General features: G+C 31.2%; 1 protein-coding gene across 1 annotated transcript in view; it reads right to left on the bottom strand.

Annotated features, from left to right (window-relative positions):
• The window catches only part of LOC107744738 (protein tyrosine phosphatase receptor type M), a 182087-nt gene that overhangs the window by 44430 nt on the left and 122520 nt on the right, over window positions 1–15137 (bottom strand). The window contains 4 exon segments of the mRNA XM_016558555.1: window positions 3259–3454; window positions 7980–8003; window positions 9963–10047; window positions 12213–12364. Coding sequence (XP_016414041.1) covers window positions 3259–3454; window positions 7980–8003; window positions 9963–10047; window positions 12213–12364 — 457 coding nt within the window.

The raw sequence follows: 15137 nt of genomic DNA, 5'->3' as shown, positions 1-15137 counted from the left end.
ATCCAAACATTCTTAAATCTTTAGTATATATTTACTTCAGAAGCAAAATGACTTATAGTAAGACTTGTTTTTCCATAAAAATGATCACATTTAAGTGAGTTTATGGTAAAAAAATATTTGCCAATGGGGTAAATTAAAACAATAAATAAATATAATAAAAATAATATGCAAACTGCATGCAGCGACATGCAAACGTGTGACGAAACAAATGATGTTGAGAGTAAACTTAAGCAAAAGGATGCACCTCGTATTCCTCTTTGAAGCCGTAACCCTCGGCGCACTTCATCTGCGTGATGTGCTGGAGAAGATCGGCCACACGGATGGCCGGATGAAGCTGTCCCGTCTGATATGGGACATCCACCGCCTCGCGTTTCTTGTAGGAGTGAGTGTGCGACTGAACCAAGCTGCTGGTCTCGCTTGTCATGGTGTGGTTCTCGTCTGACGGGAAAAACGCAAGGGACAAACGGTCAGCAAACGCAGAAGAAAACTGCAAAGGATTGGATGAGCAGTAGGTTGACGACTACATGAAGAGATGAGCACAGAACAACAGGTGAGTCGAATCCAAACATGTGCATAAACAGAACGCCGGTAACATCGAAAGGATTCAACAGAACTGGAGCGGTTTGGTGATGACATGAGCTCATGGAGATAACACTGCAAAAAATGCTCTTTCTCAGTATTTCTGTCTTGTTTTCCAGTACAAATATCCAAACATTCTTAAATCTTTAGGATATATTTACTTCAGAAGCAAAATGACTTATAGTAAGACTTGTTTTTCCATAAAAATGATCACATTTAAGTGAGTTTATGGTAAAAAAATATTTGCTAATGGGGTAAATTAAAACAATAAATAAATAAATCATTTTTAAAATTAAATCTCGCTTCACATTTTTCAGAAAATGAGTGAGTATTTTAAGTAAATGTATCTTGATTTAAGAATATTTAGATATTTGTACTGGAGAACAAGACAAAATACTTAAGTATTCTTAAATCAAGATACATTTACTTATGCAAAATGACCTAAGATATTAAGTCTTTAATTTATTCTTAAAATAAGTTATTTTGCATCTCAAGCAAATAGATCTTGATTTAAGAATATTTAGATATTTGTATTGGAAAACAAGAGTATATTAAGTCTTACTTTCTGAAAACTATGTGAGTTCTTGCTTAAAACAAGAAAAATATCTGCTAATGGGGTCCAAAAAATAATCATGTTTTCCCTTTGAAGTTTATTTCTCTGTTCCCCTTGATACAATTGTTTTTTCTTGTTTTAAGCATAAACTCGTTAAGGGACTTAATATCGTAAGTCACTTTGCTACTAAGTTAATGTTTTTACATAATTGCACTGGAAAACAAGACAAAAATACTGAGCAAAATAGTTTTTGCAGTGAATATCAATAGAATAGTTCAGCCAAAAATTAATAAGTTGTCATTTCAAACCTGTATGACTTTCAAAAAGAGATGTTGAACAAAATGTCTCTGAAAAAAAAAAGTCTAATTTTTTGCATAGTAAATTGAAGCTTGCACATTCTGCTAAACATCTCCTTTCGTGTTTCACGGAAGACATAAGTCAAGATTGGAACGACATTGTGGTGAGTGTGTTTTTGCCTGTGGTGATTATATTTAATTACCACCGTTAAAAATAATATGCAAACTGCATGCAGCGACATGCAAACGTGTGACGAAACAAATGATGTTGAGAGTAAACTAAAGAGAAATTAAGCAAAAGGATGCACCTCGTATTCCTCTTTGAAGCCGTAACCCTCGGCGCACTTCATCTGCGTGATGTGCTGGAGAAGATCGGCCACACGGATGGCCGGATGAAGCTGTCCCGTCTGATATGGGACATCCACCGCCTCGCGTTTCTACGCTGTTTGAAAGTTTAACTTCTATATATATAGATCTTGTTAAAATTTTAATTCTGTATTTTAAGTACTTTGGTAATGCTTTTGCATTAAACATAATTGTTTTTCAATGTTGAAACAACAACATACATTATTTCAACGCTTGTTCATGGGTGAATTGAATCAGTGTTGAATTTTGTATCAATTTTGCAAATCGAATTGACACTGATCTTGCTGAACTCTAACATTTTTGCATTAAATGCCGATGTTTTTCGAGATTGATATAACAACTGACTTTATTTCAACTATATTTCAATGTTTATTCAACGTCATGGATCAAGGTTGATTCAGTGTTGAATTTTATTTCAATTTTGCCAATCAAATCAACAATGACCTCGCAACGTTGTTTCAACGTCTTACTTTTCTTACAGATCTTGCTAAAATTTCAATGTTGAACTCTGTTTTTCAACATTGAAACAACACTGACATTATTTAAACTCTGACATTATTTATTCAATGTCATTGTTCAAGGTTGATTTCCTACAGATCTTTTTAAAATGTCAATGTTGAGTTGTAAGCATTTTGTTCGCATTTTCACAACTATTTATATCTAAAAACAATTTTTTAACGTTGAAACAACTTACATTATTTCAACGCCTATTCGAGGGTGATTCAACATCAGGGATCAAGGTTGAATCAGTGTTGAATTTTGTATCAATTTTGCAAATCGAATTGACACTGATCTTGCTGAACTCTAACATTTTTGCATTAAATGCCGATGTTTTTCAAGATTGATATAACAACTGACTTTATTTCAACTATATTTCAATGTTTATTCAACGTCATGGATCAAGGTTGATTCAGTGTTGAATTTTATTTCAATTTTGCCAATCAAATCAACAATGACCTCGCAACGTTGTTTCAACGTCTTACTTTTCTTACAGATCTTGCTAAAATTTCAATGTTGAACTCTGTTTTTCAACATTGAAACAACACTGACATTATTTAAACTCTGACATTATTATTCAATGTCATTGTTCAAGGTTGATTTCCTACAGATCTTTTTAAAATTTCAATGTTGAGTTGTAAGCATTTTGTTCGCATTTTCACAACTATTTATATCTAAAAACTATTTTTTAACGTTGAAACAACTTACATTATTTCAACGCCTATTCGAGGGTGATTCAACATCAGGGATCAAGGTTGAATCAGTGTTGAATTTTGTATCAATTTCGCAAATCTCCTTTTGTGATTCACAAAAGACAAAGTCAAGTTTGGAACGACACTGGGGTGAGTGTGTTTTTACCTGTGGTGATTTATTCAGTTACCACCCTTAAAAAGTAATATGCAAACAGCATGCAGTGACGTACAAACGTGTGACAAAACAAATTTTGACTAAAGTAAAAGAACGCACCTCGTATTCCTCTTTGAAGCCGTAACCCTCGGCGCACTTCATCTGCGTGATGTGCTGGAGAAGATCGGCCACACGGATGGCCGGATGAAGCTGTCCCGTCTGATATGGGACATCCACCGCCTCGCGTTTCTTGTAGGAGTGAGTGTGCGACTGAACCAAGCTGCTGGTCTCGCTTGTCATGGTGTGGTTCTCGTCTGATGGGAAAAACGCAAGGGACAAACGGTCAGCAAACGCAGAAGAAAACTGCAAAGGATTGGATGAGCAGTAGGTTGACGACTACATGAAGAGATGAGCACAGAACAACAGGTGAGTCGAATCCAAACATGTGCATAAACAGAACGCCGGTAACATCGAAACAAAACCAAGCCGTCTGTTCTAGCTAAAGAAACTGGCTATCCGATGTCAAAATGAGGTCGCACGAATGGTGAAATGGTGATGTCTGGATGTGGCACCTTCACGACAGGGTTGGGAACCAAAAGAAAGCACATTTGAGGATGCAGGTGAGTGGAGGGTTTACAGCGGTGGCCAAAATAATTAGAACACTAGTATTTCCAGCAGCTAGAAATGCTGTAAAATGAGGATGCTGTCAAACATAATGTCATAAATAGATTTTCTTGATCAATTAACTATATAAAATCAAGCATTGGTGCAAGCATCTTTTGCGTTTAAAGCAGCGTTTGCCCTCGTTGCACTTGAGCAGAGTTTCTCAGGAGCTTTGCAGGAGGTTTCTTGAAGCGTCAGTTCTTCTGGATTGAGTCTGTCTCAGTTTGTTCTGTTTCTTCATGTGACTCCAGACAGACTGATGATGATCAGATCTCTGTGTGGAGCACAAACATCTCACTGTATTATTACAATTAATGGCTAAATGAATGTTTGGAAATGTAAACTGATATTTCCTACTCACACACTACAGCAAAAGATAGAAATAACTGACTTAAAACCATGTTTTAGCTGCTGGAAATACTAGTGTTCTAATCATTTTGGCTGCCACTGTACTGTATGTATGAAGAGGGCGGCAATGCTAGCTAATGGGAGGCGAAATGCGACACAAGGCCATGCGAGAGAGGCGACACGGTTTGAGGGGAGAGGGGGGAGCGGATCCCACTGACAGTCACCCCCAAAAAACACAGGGCCGATTGGCAACTTACCATTAATGGGCACTTTTTAAGAGGATACATAACAGGTTAAATGTGAAGAAAGAAAACAGGAAGAGAGAGGAAAAAGGGTGTAAGCAACAAGATAGTTGAAGCAAGAGCAGCTACACATGAAGTCCAGAGACTATCTGAGGTTCTGACTGACTTGCGCTGAACCGTCTGAGGTGTCAAAATGAAGGAATGAGACGAGGCCGAATCTGAACCTGCTCAACGCTCGGGTTCCCCAAGTAAAAATCCCATTCAGGCCTAACGGATAAAACTTTCTAAACAGGCCTATACGAGCTCGGAAGTTACGTGATTCAAGCCGGCATTTCAAAGTTTATCATGGATCAAGTGTTGAAATTTGTTTCAGTTTCGCAAATCAAATCAACAGTTTCCTTGCAACGCTGTTTGAAAGTTTAACTTCTATATATATAGATCTTGTTAAAATTTTAATTCTGTATTTTAAGTACTTTGGTAATGCTTTTGCATTAAACATAATTGTTTTTCAATGTTGAAACAACAACATACATTATTTCAACGCTTGTTCATGGGTGAATTGAATCAGTGTTGAATTTTGTATCAATTTTGCAAATCGAATTGACACTGATCTTGCTGAACTCTAACATTTTTGCATTAAATGCCGATGTTTTTCAAGATTGATATAACAACTGACTTTATTTCAACTATATTTCAATGTTTATTCAACGTCATGGATCAAGGTTGATTCAGTGTTGAATTTTATTTCAATTTTGCCAATCAAATCAACAATGACCTCGCAACGTTGTTTCAACGTCTTACTTTTCTTACAGATCTTGCTAAAATTTCAATGTTGAACTCTGTTTTTCAACATTGAAACAACACTGACATTATTTAAACTCTGACATTATTTATTCAATGTCATTGTTCAAGGTTGATTTCCTACAGATCTTTTTAAAATGTCAATGTTGAGTTGTAAGCATTTTGTTCGCATTTTCACAACTATTTATATCTAAAAACTATTTTTTTAACGTTGAAACAACTTACATTATTTCAACGCCTATTCGAGGGTGATTCAACATCAGGGATCAAGGTTGAATCAGTGTTGAATTTTGTATCAATTTCGCAAATTGAATTAATGTTGATACTGCAACGTTGTTTCAATGTCTTACTTTTTTGTTAAAATTTCATTGTTGATTTCTAAGTATTTTGTTAAACTTTTTTAGAACTATTCAGAACTAACCGTTGCCAGCGTTGATATTATTAATTGACATTATTTCAACCACATTTCAACATTTAGGCTATTCACAGGTAAATCAATGTCATGGATCAAGGTTGAATTGTTTGAATTTTGTTTCAATTTAATTTCAGTGTTGATTTTGTTTACCTTTTTACAACCATTTAGCCCTCATTTTTATTTTTAACGCTGAAACAACAACTTACATTATTTCAACCGCATTTCAAAATTTATTCACGGGAATCAAGGATGAATTGATCAATTGAACAATTGATGAATTGTTGTAGAATTTTGTTTCAGTTTTGCAAATCAAATCAGTGTTGATACAGCAACGTTGTTTCAACATTTTACTTTTTGTACAAAACTTCTTAAAATGTAAATATTGATTAATAAGACTTGTGTTCACTTTTTCAATCATTCAACACTAAACTTTTTTCCACCGTTCAACGTTTATTTACAAGCAAATCAATGTCACGGATGTAGAAGATATTAGTTTTGCAAATCAAATCAACGTTGATATTGCAACATTATTTCAACCTCTTCTCGCACAGATCTCAATAAAATATTGCATTTTGTACGTTTTCACAACCATTTATCACTATATGTTTTTCCAATGTTGAAACAACACATTTCAACGTTTATTCCCAGTTGAAGCAATGTCATGGGTCAAGGTTGAAACATAGTGAAATTTTGTTTTGATTTTGCAAATCGAATCAACGTAGGTATCACAACAGTATTTCAACATTTTACTTTTCCTACAGATTTGTTAAAAAATAATTTTGTTCACCTTTTCACAATCATTTAGCACTAAACTACATTAATTTCAACACTGAAGATCTGAGATCTGCTTCTGTAGATGTAAAAAAATCATGACGTAAATAGTGATTCTGAAGCAGTGAATGAACGCAGTATAACTAGATAGCTAGTTACCTACCCAAAGTCATTAATTTGGTCATCATTTACTTGCAATCAAGTCATTCCAAACCTGCATGACTTACTTATTTGTGTGGAACACAATACAATGAAAGTCAATGGGGTCCAAAGTTGTTTGGTTCCCAACGTTCTTCAAAATATCTTCTTTTGTGTTCCACAGAAGAAAGAAATGAGCAAATGATGACAGAATTATATTTTTTTGGGGTGAACTAATCTCGTTAAGACAACAGAAGATTAATTATTTCGTTAGTACGCATTCTTGTGTCTTTCGAATGAATGAATGGGAAAAATACTTCTTGAACCCAAGATATAATTTAATATAGTGATTTGGAGCTGTATTTAGTTCATAGTTTAGCATTAAAATGTGTATTGCACAAAAACTGGCATGTGCACAATTGATTTTATAAAGACAAAGTGTGTTTTATATGCTATCGTGAGCATAAAGAGCGCGTCTGAAGACACTGATGGAAATGACAATGGGTCACTTTATATAGTAAAAAAAATATAGTAAAAATTGTTAAATATTATTATAATTTAAAACAGCTGTTTTCTAAATATTTTCTGTTTTTATAGTAATTTTAGTTAACGTTTTAGTAATTTTGTTGTGTGATTTTATAATTTTTATTTGCTTTATTATTCACTTGCATTTCAGTTTTCAAGTTAAATTAATAGGAGAAATGTCGCGACTAGCTAAAATAAAATTATATTATTTAAAAAAACAATTATTTTAGTATACTTCAGTTGATTTTATTTTGAATAACACTAAGGATTTTTATGATAACTGAAATAAAAAAATTTTTTTTAAATATTTTATTTTAGTAAATGTAATATATTTCAGGTAAATTTTCAGAATTATATTTTTTGGGGTGAACTAATCCCGTTACAGAAGACAACAGAAGATTAATTCCCTCGTTACTGTGTCTTTCGAATGAATGAATGGGAAAAATACTTCCTGAACCCAAGATATCATTTAATATAGTGATTTGGAGCTGTATTTAGTTCATAGTTTAGCATTAAAATGGGTATTGCTCTAAAAACTGGCATGTGCACAATTGATTTTATAATGACAAAGTGTGTTTATATGCTATCGTGAGCATAAAGAGCGCGTCTGAAGACACTGATGGAAATGACCATGGGTCGCTTTATTCGTTCGTGCCACACTGTCACTCCCCCCTCATCCGGTCCACATTATCTGTCCATGCACATGAGAGGTCATAGACATACGTGACGTCACACGCACGACACGGAATGCGGATGGGATGGGGTGAAGCCTCGGCTCGGGGAGGAATAAACCCTCAAGTCTCACACAGAAGAGAAAAGCAGGCAGGTATGAATGTGAGGAAGCGTCAGATCTACTTCCTGTCTGTCTCTCGTCAACACAAACAAGCTATTCTCAGGACACCGTCATGTGTGGACAGAAACAGAGGTTTTCTCACCCTAAGATTGCGGTCGGCACGAAGGGTCTGCTCACGGCCGAGAGACATGCAGAGGTTTACAGAGAAGAGAAAAGCGGGTCAGTCCACACTGATCCAGATCAAGTCAGTACTGCATTAGTCAGGAAGGTTAAACAGGTGAACGTACAGACATAACTGGTTACGCATGAAATGGTTTGACATAGTTAATTAGCTGGGTACCTTGCCCATAGAAAAAGTTTGGGGTGGGTAATTATTTTTTAATGTGCATTTATTTAATCAAAAATATAGTAAAAATTGTGAAATATTATTCTAATGTAAAACAGCTGTTTTCTATGTGAATATCTGTTAAACTGTAATTTATTTCTGTGATCAAAACTGTATTTTCAGCATCATTACTGCAGTCTTCAGTGTCACATGATCTTCAGAAATCATTCTAATATGCTGATTTGCTGCTCGAGAAACATTTCTGATTATTATCAATGTTGAAAACATTAATATTTTTGTGGAAACTGTGATACATTTTATTTTCCAGGTTCTAAAGACAGCGTTTATTTGAAATAGAAATCTTTTGAAACATTATAAATGTCTTTACTGTCACTTTTGATCAATTTAATGCATCCTTAATAAATAAAAGGAATGTTATTTTTGTATCATTGAGATATTATTATAGTTTTAAATAATACTTTATGCTCAATAAAAATTCATTTTTTTATATTTTGTTTTTATTTTAATTTTAGTTAAAGTTTTAGTAATTTTGTATTAATTTTTATTTCAGTTTTAGTTATTTTAGTACATCAAGTTAAATTAAATTAATATTTAAGTTTTCATATTTTAGATAGTAGTTTTCAATTTTATTTTAGTATGTTTAATATATTTCAGTTGAAGTTTATTTAATTTCGAGTAAGTTTTCTTTTTTTTTAGGATTTTTATGATAGCTAAAATAAAATAAGTTTTTAAAATATTTATTCAGTTAAAGTTGATTTTATTTCAAGTATCGCAAATGTTTGTTTTAATTGTTTTTATGATGGCTGAAATAAATAAAAAAATTTATCAATTTAATGCATCCTTAATAAATAAAAGCAATGTTATTTTTGTATCATTGAGATATTATTATAGTTTTAAATAATATGTTGTGCTCAATAATAATTAATTTTTATATTTTCTGTTTTTATTTTAATTTTAGTTAAAGTTTTAGTAATTTTGTTGTTAATTTTGTATTAATTTTTATTCCAGTTTTAGTTATTTTAGTACATCAAGTTTAAATTAATATTTAAGTTTTCATATTTTAGATAGTAGTTTTCAATTTTATTATAGTATGTTTAGTATATTTCAGTTGAAGTTTATTTCATTTCGAGTAAGTTTTTTAAAAATAAAATAAAATAAGTTTTTTTATATTTATTCAGTTAAAGTTTATTTTATTTCAAGTAATGCAAATGTTTGTTTTAATGTTTTTTATGATAGCTGAAATAAAAATTTTATTTAGCATATTTTAGATAAAGTTAATTTTATTGCAAGAAATGAAACTTCTTTTTTTTTTTTTTTTGATTTTTAGCTTTTGTTAACTAGAATAACCCTGAATAAAAGTAAACATTTCCTAAAAATAAAAAATAAAAATCTTACTGACCCCAAAGTTTGAACGATATATATCTTCTAAAAGTGTATGTTTGTACTCTTTAGTGGTACTAAGGGTCTGAATATTTAGGACCATGTGATATTTCAGTTTTTTTTTTTTAATAAATCTGCAAAAATGTCAACAATTCTGTGTTTTTCTGTCAATATGGGGTGCTGTGTGTACATTAATGAGGAAAAAAATTAACTTAAATGATTTTAGCAAATGGCTGCAATATAACAAAGAGTGAAAAATTTAAGGGGGTCTGAATACTTTCCGTACCCACTGTACATGAGCTCAAAGTAACAGATGTGAGTTAAAGGGACTCCTGTATGCGGTCTCTAAAGCTCAGCTGAGCAGAGCAAAGCATCAGACATGACAAAAGCACAGAGGAACGCAGAGCTTTACCTGGATAGTAGGAGTTTGGCACGGCGGTGCTCAGTGTGTTAGTCTTCAGGGTAAAGGACGACGGCGAGGAGACAGCTTTCAGAAGAAGAAAGCAGGCAAGATGTGATGAATACATCTGAATTCTTAAAACACTGATGTGACTTACACTTCTGTATAAATCAAACATGTCACTATACAATTATTAAATGAGCTTTATTTGTATTTTGATGTTGTTAACCTTAAAAGCTGTCATATGAACAGCATGTGTGTCTCTTCTCTGCACCAGCATTATTTTAGCATACTACTGATGTATACTTATATCAAAGTTTTTTTTGTTAATATTTTGAATTAGATTTTATTTTTATATTTTCTGCTTTCTTTTTTGTAATTTTGCCATTTTTATTGCATTTTTATGTTTCAGTTTTAGATTATTTAATTTTAGTTATTTTAGTATACTATTGATATACTATTAAATTGTTTGTAACATTTTTTTAATTTTCTGTTTTCATGTTAATTTTAGTTCGTTTTTGTAATTTTGTTGTATGTTTTTGTCATAATTTTTTTTAAATGTCTAAATAGCTTTTAAGTTTTAGTTGTTATAATATACTACTGATATGTTTAAAGTTTTTTTTTTAGATTTTATCTTTATATGTTTTTTAATTTAAATTTTTGTAAAAATTTTAGTAATTCTACTGTGCATTTTTGTCTTTTTTATAAATATATCTATATAGTTTTTAGTTTTCAGTTTTAGATAATTTAGTTTTAGTTATTTTAGTATACTGTTAATATACTATTAAAGTTTGTTAATACCTTTATCTAGATTTTATTTTTATATTTTTTTGTAAAATATTATTATTGTCTATATAGTGTTTAGTTTTAGATTATTTAATTTGAGTTATTTTAGTATACTATTGATATACTATTAAATTGTTTGTTAATTTTTTTTAATGTTCTGTTTTCATGTTAATTTTAGTTAGTTTTAGTAATTTTGTTGTATGTTTTTGTCATTAGGTTTTTTTTTAAATGTCTAAATAGCTTTAAAGTTTTAGTTTTCAGTTTTAGACGTAGTTTTAGTTGTTCTAGTATACTACTGATATGTTTAAAGTTTTTGTTAATATTTTGATTTAGATTTTATCTTTATATGTTCTTTTAATTTAAATTTTAGTAAAAATTTTAGTTATTTTACTGTACATTATTGTCTTTTTTAAAATATATATCTACATAGTTTTTATTAAGTTTTAGATTATTTAGTTTTAGTTATTTTAGTATAATGTTAATATACTATAAAACCTTAAACTAGATTTTATTTTTTATATTTTTTGTATAATATTATTATTATTTTTAAATATGTCTATATAGTGTTTAGTTTAAGATTATTTCGTTTTGGTTATTTTAGTTTCTGAGTACTGATACACTTAAAATTTGTAAATATTTCGAAGCAGATTTTATTTATTTATTTATTTTTTACGTTTATTTTACGTTTAAATTTTAGTCAAAGTTTTAGTAATTTTGTAGTGTATTTTTATAATTTTTTTAATGTATCTATATCGTTTTCAAATTCAATTAAACCATTAAAACGGAATCCAGAAATCATTCATAAATAAATAAATAAATATCATACGAGACTATTATTGTTTTTTAAAAATTATGAATTTTTTAAATGGTTAAAGTTTTATGAATTCAATTTATGAATTCAATTTAATTAATTAAACCATTAAAATGTAACCTAAAATTTTAAAACCGAAAACACAAAGTTCTGAAAAAATGAACATTTTCATGAGGTACTATTATTGGTAAAATATTTATGAATTTTTTAATTGTTAAATTTTCATAATTTCAATTGATTAGACATACTTTTTTATTAGTAAAATTTAATTAAACCATTAAAATGGAATAAATAAAAAATAAATAGGACAGTCTAATCAAACATTAAGTTTTGATATATTTACGGTAGGAAATGTACAAAATATCTTCATGGAACACGATCTTTACGCAATATCCTAATGATTTTTGGCATAAAAGAAAAATTGATAATTTTGACCGATATAATGTATTGTTGGCTATTGCTACAAATACTGCTTTAGTGCTCCAGGGTCACATATAAGATGCATTAAATCACTTTAGGATACTTTTATTGACATGTCTGGAGTTTGCTCAGTTCAGAAGAGAGCTCCAGACTCTCTACTGTGGTCTTCAGTGTTTGCACAGACGAGGGTTTGTATGGTCTTTGCTGGACTGTGGTGTGATGCTCAGAGACTCACTGCGTCCGTTGAGGTTGTGTGTGTCCATGAATGAAATGGCCTCGTCGCAGCTGGTGCCCTGCTCAGCGTAGCTCTTGTCCATGGAGTTCACCATCACCGTCATCTCCTGCCTCGTGCTGCTCAGCGTCTCCTTACGCTTCTTCGCCAGTTTCCTTCAGCAAATCACACACAGAGCACATTTCAGACCCAAGTCTCAGTCGCTCTTTAAAGTCTGCGTTACTTCGAGAAGTAGACAGTTGCTTCTCTGTGGAGGAGCATGAGTCATGAGAGACTGTGTGGAGAAACTGGATGCATCTGTGTACAAATCAAGCATGCTGCACACCGACGCATGTCACAGTATTTATCTTACGGCTGCATGATTTGGGGGTAAAAAAAACACATTGGAATTCTTCTGTAAAAAAAACTGCACAATTTAGCCAAACTTTTTGTGAGTGTACATCTATCTAACTAATTACTGGTATTATTGTTGCTAAATAAAAACATTAAAAAGAATAAGAAATATTACTGTTGTAATATTTCACTATAAAATAAAAGAGCATTTAGGGGAACAAAAGAAAATTGTTTTTTACAATTTACAGAAAAACTGTAAAAAAAAAAAATAATTTAAAAAATTTAAAAATTACAGCTGGACAATTTAGCCACTTTTTGTGATTTTATAACAATATAACTAAATATTTTCATTATTAATATTAATCAATACAAATACAAAAACAAAAAATATTACTATTGTAAGATTTCATTATGAAATTAAAAAAAAACTAATAAAATTCATAATTATTATTAAAAAAATCTAATATTTCTGAAAAATAGCAATGATAATAATTTTACTTTACAGAAAATAGTAAAAAAAAAAAAAAATCCAGCTTCACAATATAGCAAAACTTATTTTTGTGATTTTATACCAATAAGACGAATTACTTTTATTATTATTATTATTATTTTTATCAACAATAATATTACTAAATAAAAATAGCAAACAAAATAAGAAATATTACTGTTGTAATTTCATTGTTATATTCATTATAAAATAAAAAAAGACAAATATAAGATATTTTACAAAAAACAAATTAAAAAAAATACAGCAGCACAATTTTGCCAAAACTTTTGTGACTTTATATCAATATAACTAACTACTTTCATCATCATTATTATTATTATTATCATTATTACAAAATAAAAATAGTAAACAAAATAAGAAGTTGCTATTGTAGCATGTCACAAAAAATTTAAACAATTAGAGTAAAATTACAATACTACTACAAATATTACAGATAATATTTATGGCTGTTGTAATTTCCTAATTTTTTCAAAAGTTAAATCCCGTAAAATCACACAGTGTCCCGCTTCATTCTAAAACGTGCATTGCATAAACTTATTTCATTAAATCACAGCCTTTGAGATTTGACAGTCACACTGAGCCATAACGCAATTTCAGTTTTATTTTGGTTTTAATTCAGTTTTAGATTTCATCGTAAGCCCTGGTTTATCACTCTTCATCAAATAAGGTGAATAAGACAGCTGTTTAAAAGCGCCCAGCATGTTTGACACCAGGACTGTGTTTCTGACATGAATTCAGCGGCTCATTTTCATGGCGTTAAACAGCAGACGGCAGCAGCAGCAGCGCTCAGAGACGCTCACTAATGCTCACTCCTGAGAGCGTCTGTCGCGCCGAACAGAACCGACTGATGGCCTCGGGCTTCAGGACAGACTGAGATCCGCTGCAGCTGCTCAAACACTCGTCTCGCTCTCCTCAGCTTTCATTAAGAGCGGCTTTGGTGATGATGACATTCAGTCAGGGGAGGCTGATGCAATATTAGTTTGTATTTGGGTTAACACTGCTAAGGTAACACTGAAAACACTCTCTACTTAATCATACATTATATATATATATATATGTGTGTATGTACAGATACAAGCTGCAGAAACACTGCTGACACCGTAGCTCTGCTGAGACACTGAATGTGCAATACAAGGAACCAAAACCAATGCTATAAATATATATATATGTAAGGGATAATCAACGGTTTGCTGTGCATTAAAGGATTTTAAATGCATGACGTGGAGGCAAAGAAGCACCCGACGCGAAGAGATGACAGTTGTGTGTGTGTTACATGCATGCTGCGTCTGCGTGTCTCTCTCTACATCAGTGAATGTTTGAACCTTTTTTAATAGTTGTGTTTGAGTCCCTCAATTGTCCTCAGTGTGAAAAGATGGATCTCAAAATCATACAGTCGCTGCTGGAAAGGGTTCAAATATGCAGAAGATGCTGGGAAACTGAAGTTTTCTGAAGAACAGAGCTCGGTTTAACTGTTCAGAACAAACAAGGGACTCATGAACAACCATCACAACACAGAACACAGTCGTGGATCATCCAGGTAACAAACACAGTATGAAGAACCATAGTCAGGTTCACAAACTTTTGAAGGGGGTTATTTTAATAATTTCAGCTATTTTTTTTTCTTGTGGACTATATGTAAACATCTTTTATATAAATATCTTACTCAGGACAGTACTAAATAAACAATAACATGCATTTTGTATGATCTCTCTTATTTTGTTAAAATTATTCACATTTTAACAGATTCTGCAAGGGGTTACATATAGCATTTTTACTGATAAATGATCATTTCATGTTATTTATTTAAGAATAAAAATACAGATCTACATACATATAAATACAGATTGATATATTTATAAAACAACTATTATTATTATTATAATATTACAGCTGTTAACATATAAATATATTTAAATTGATATATATAATGAAATCATCATTATTAATTGATATTACAATTAATTGATTTTGCATTCTTAATTATATATATATATAACTTTTAAATTACACAAGAAAATGTTTACACTTTTTTAAAAAACATCCTGTATATATGTGTGTGTGTGTGTGTGAGAGAGAGACCCTGGAGC

This window comes from Sinocyclocheilus rhinocerous, unplaced genomic scaffold (assembly GCF_001515625.1).
Source record: "Sinocyclocheilus rhinocerous isolate Xijiao unplaced genomic scaffold, SAMN03320098_v1.1 scaffold1189, whole genome shotgun sequence".
Lineage (NCBI taxonomy): Eukaryota > Metazoa > Chordata > Actinopteri > Cypriniformes > Cyprinidae > Sinocyclocheilus > Sinocyclocheilus rhinocerous.
Note: the sequence above shows the minus strand (reverse complement) of the source record. Positions and strands in the feature narration are given on the sequence as shown.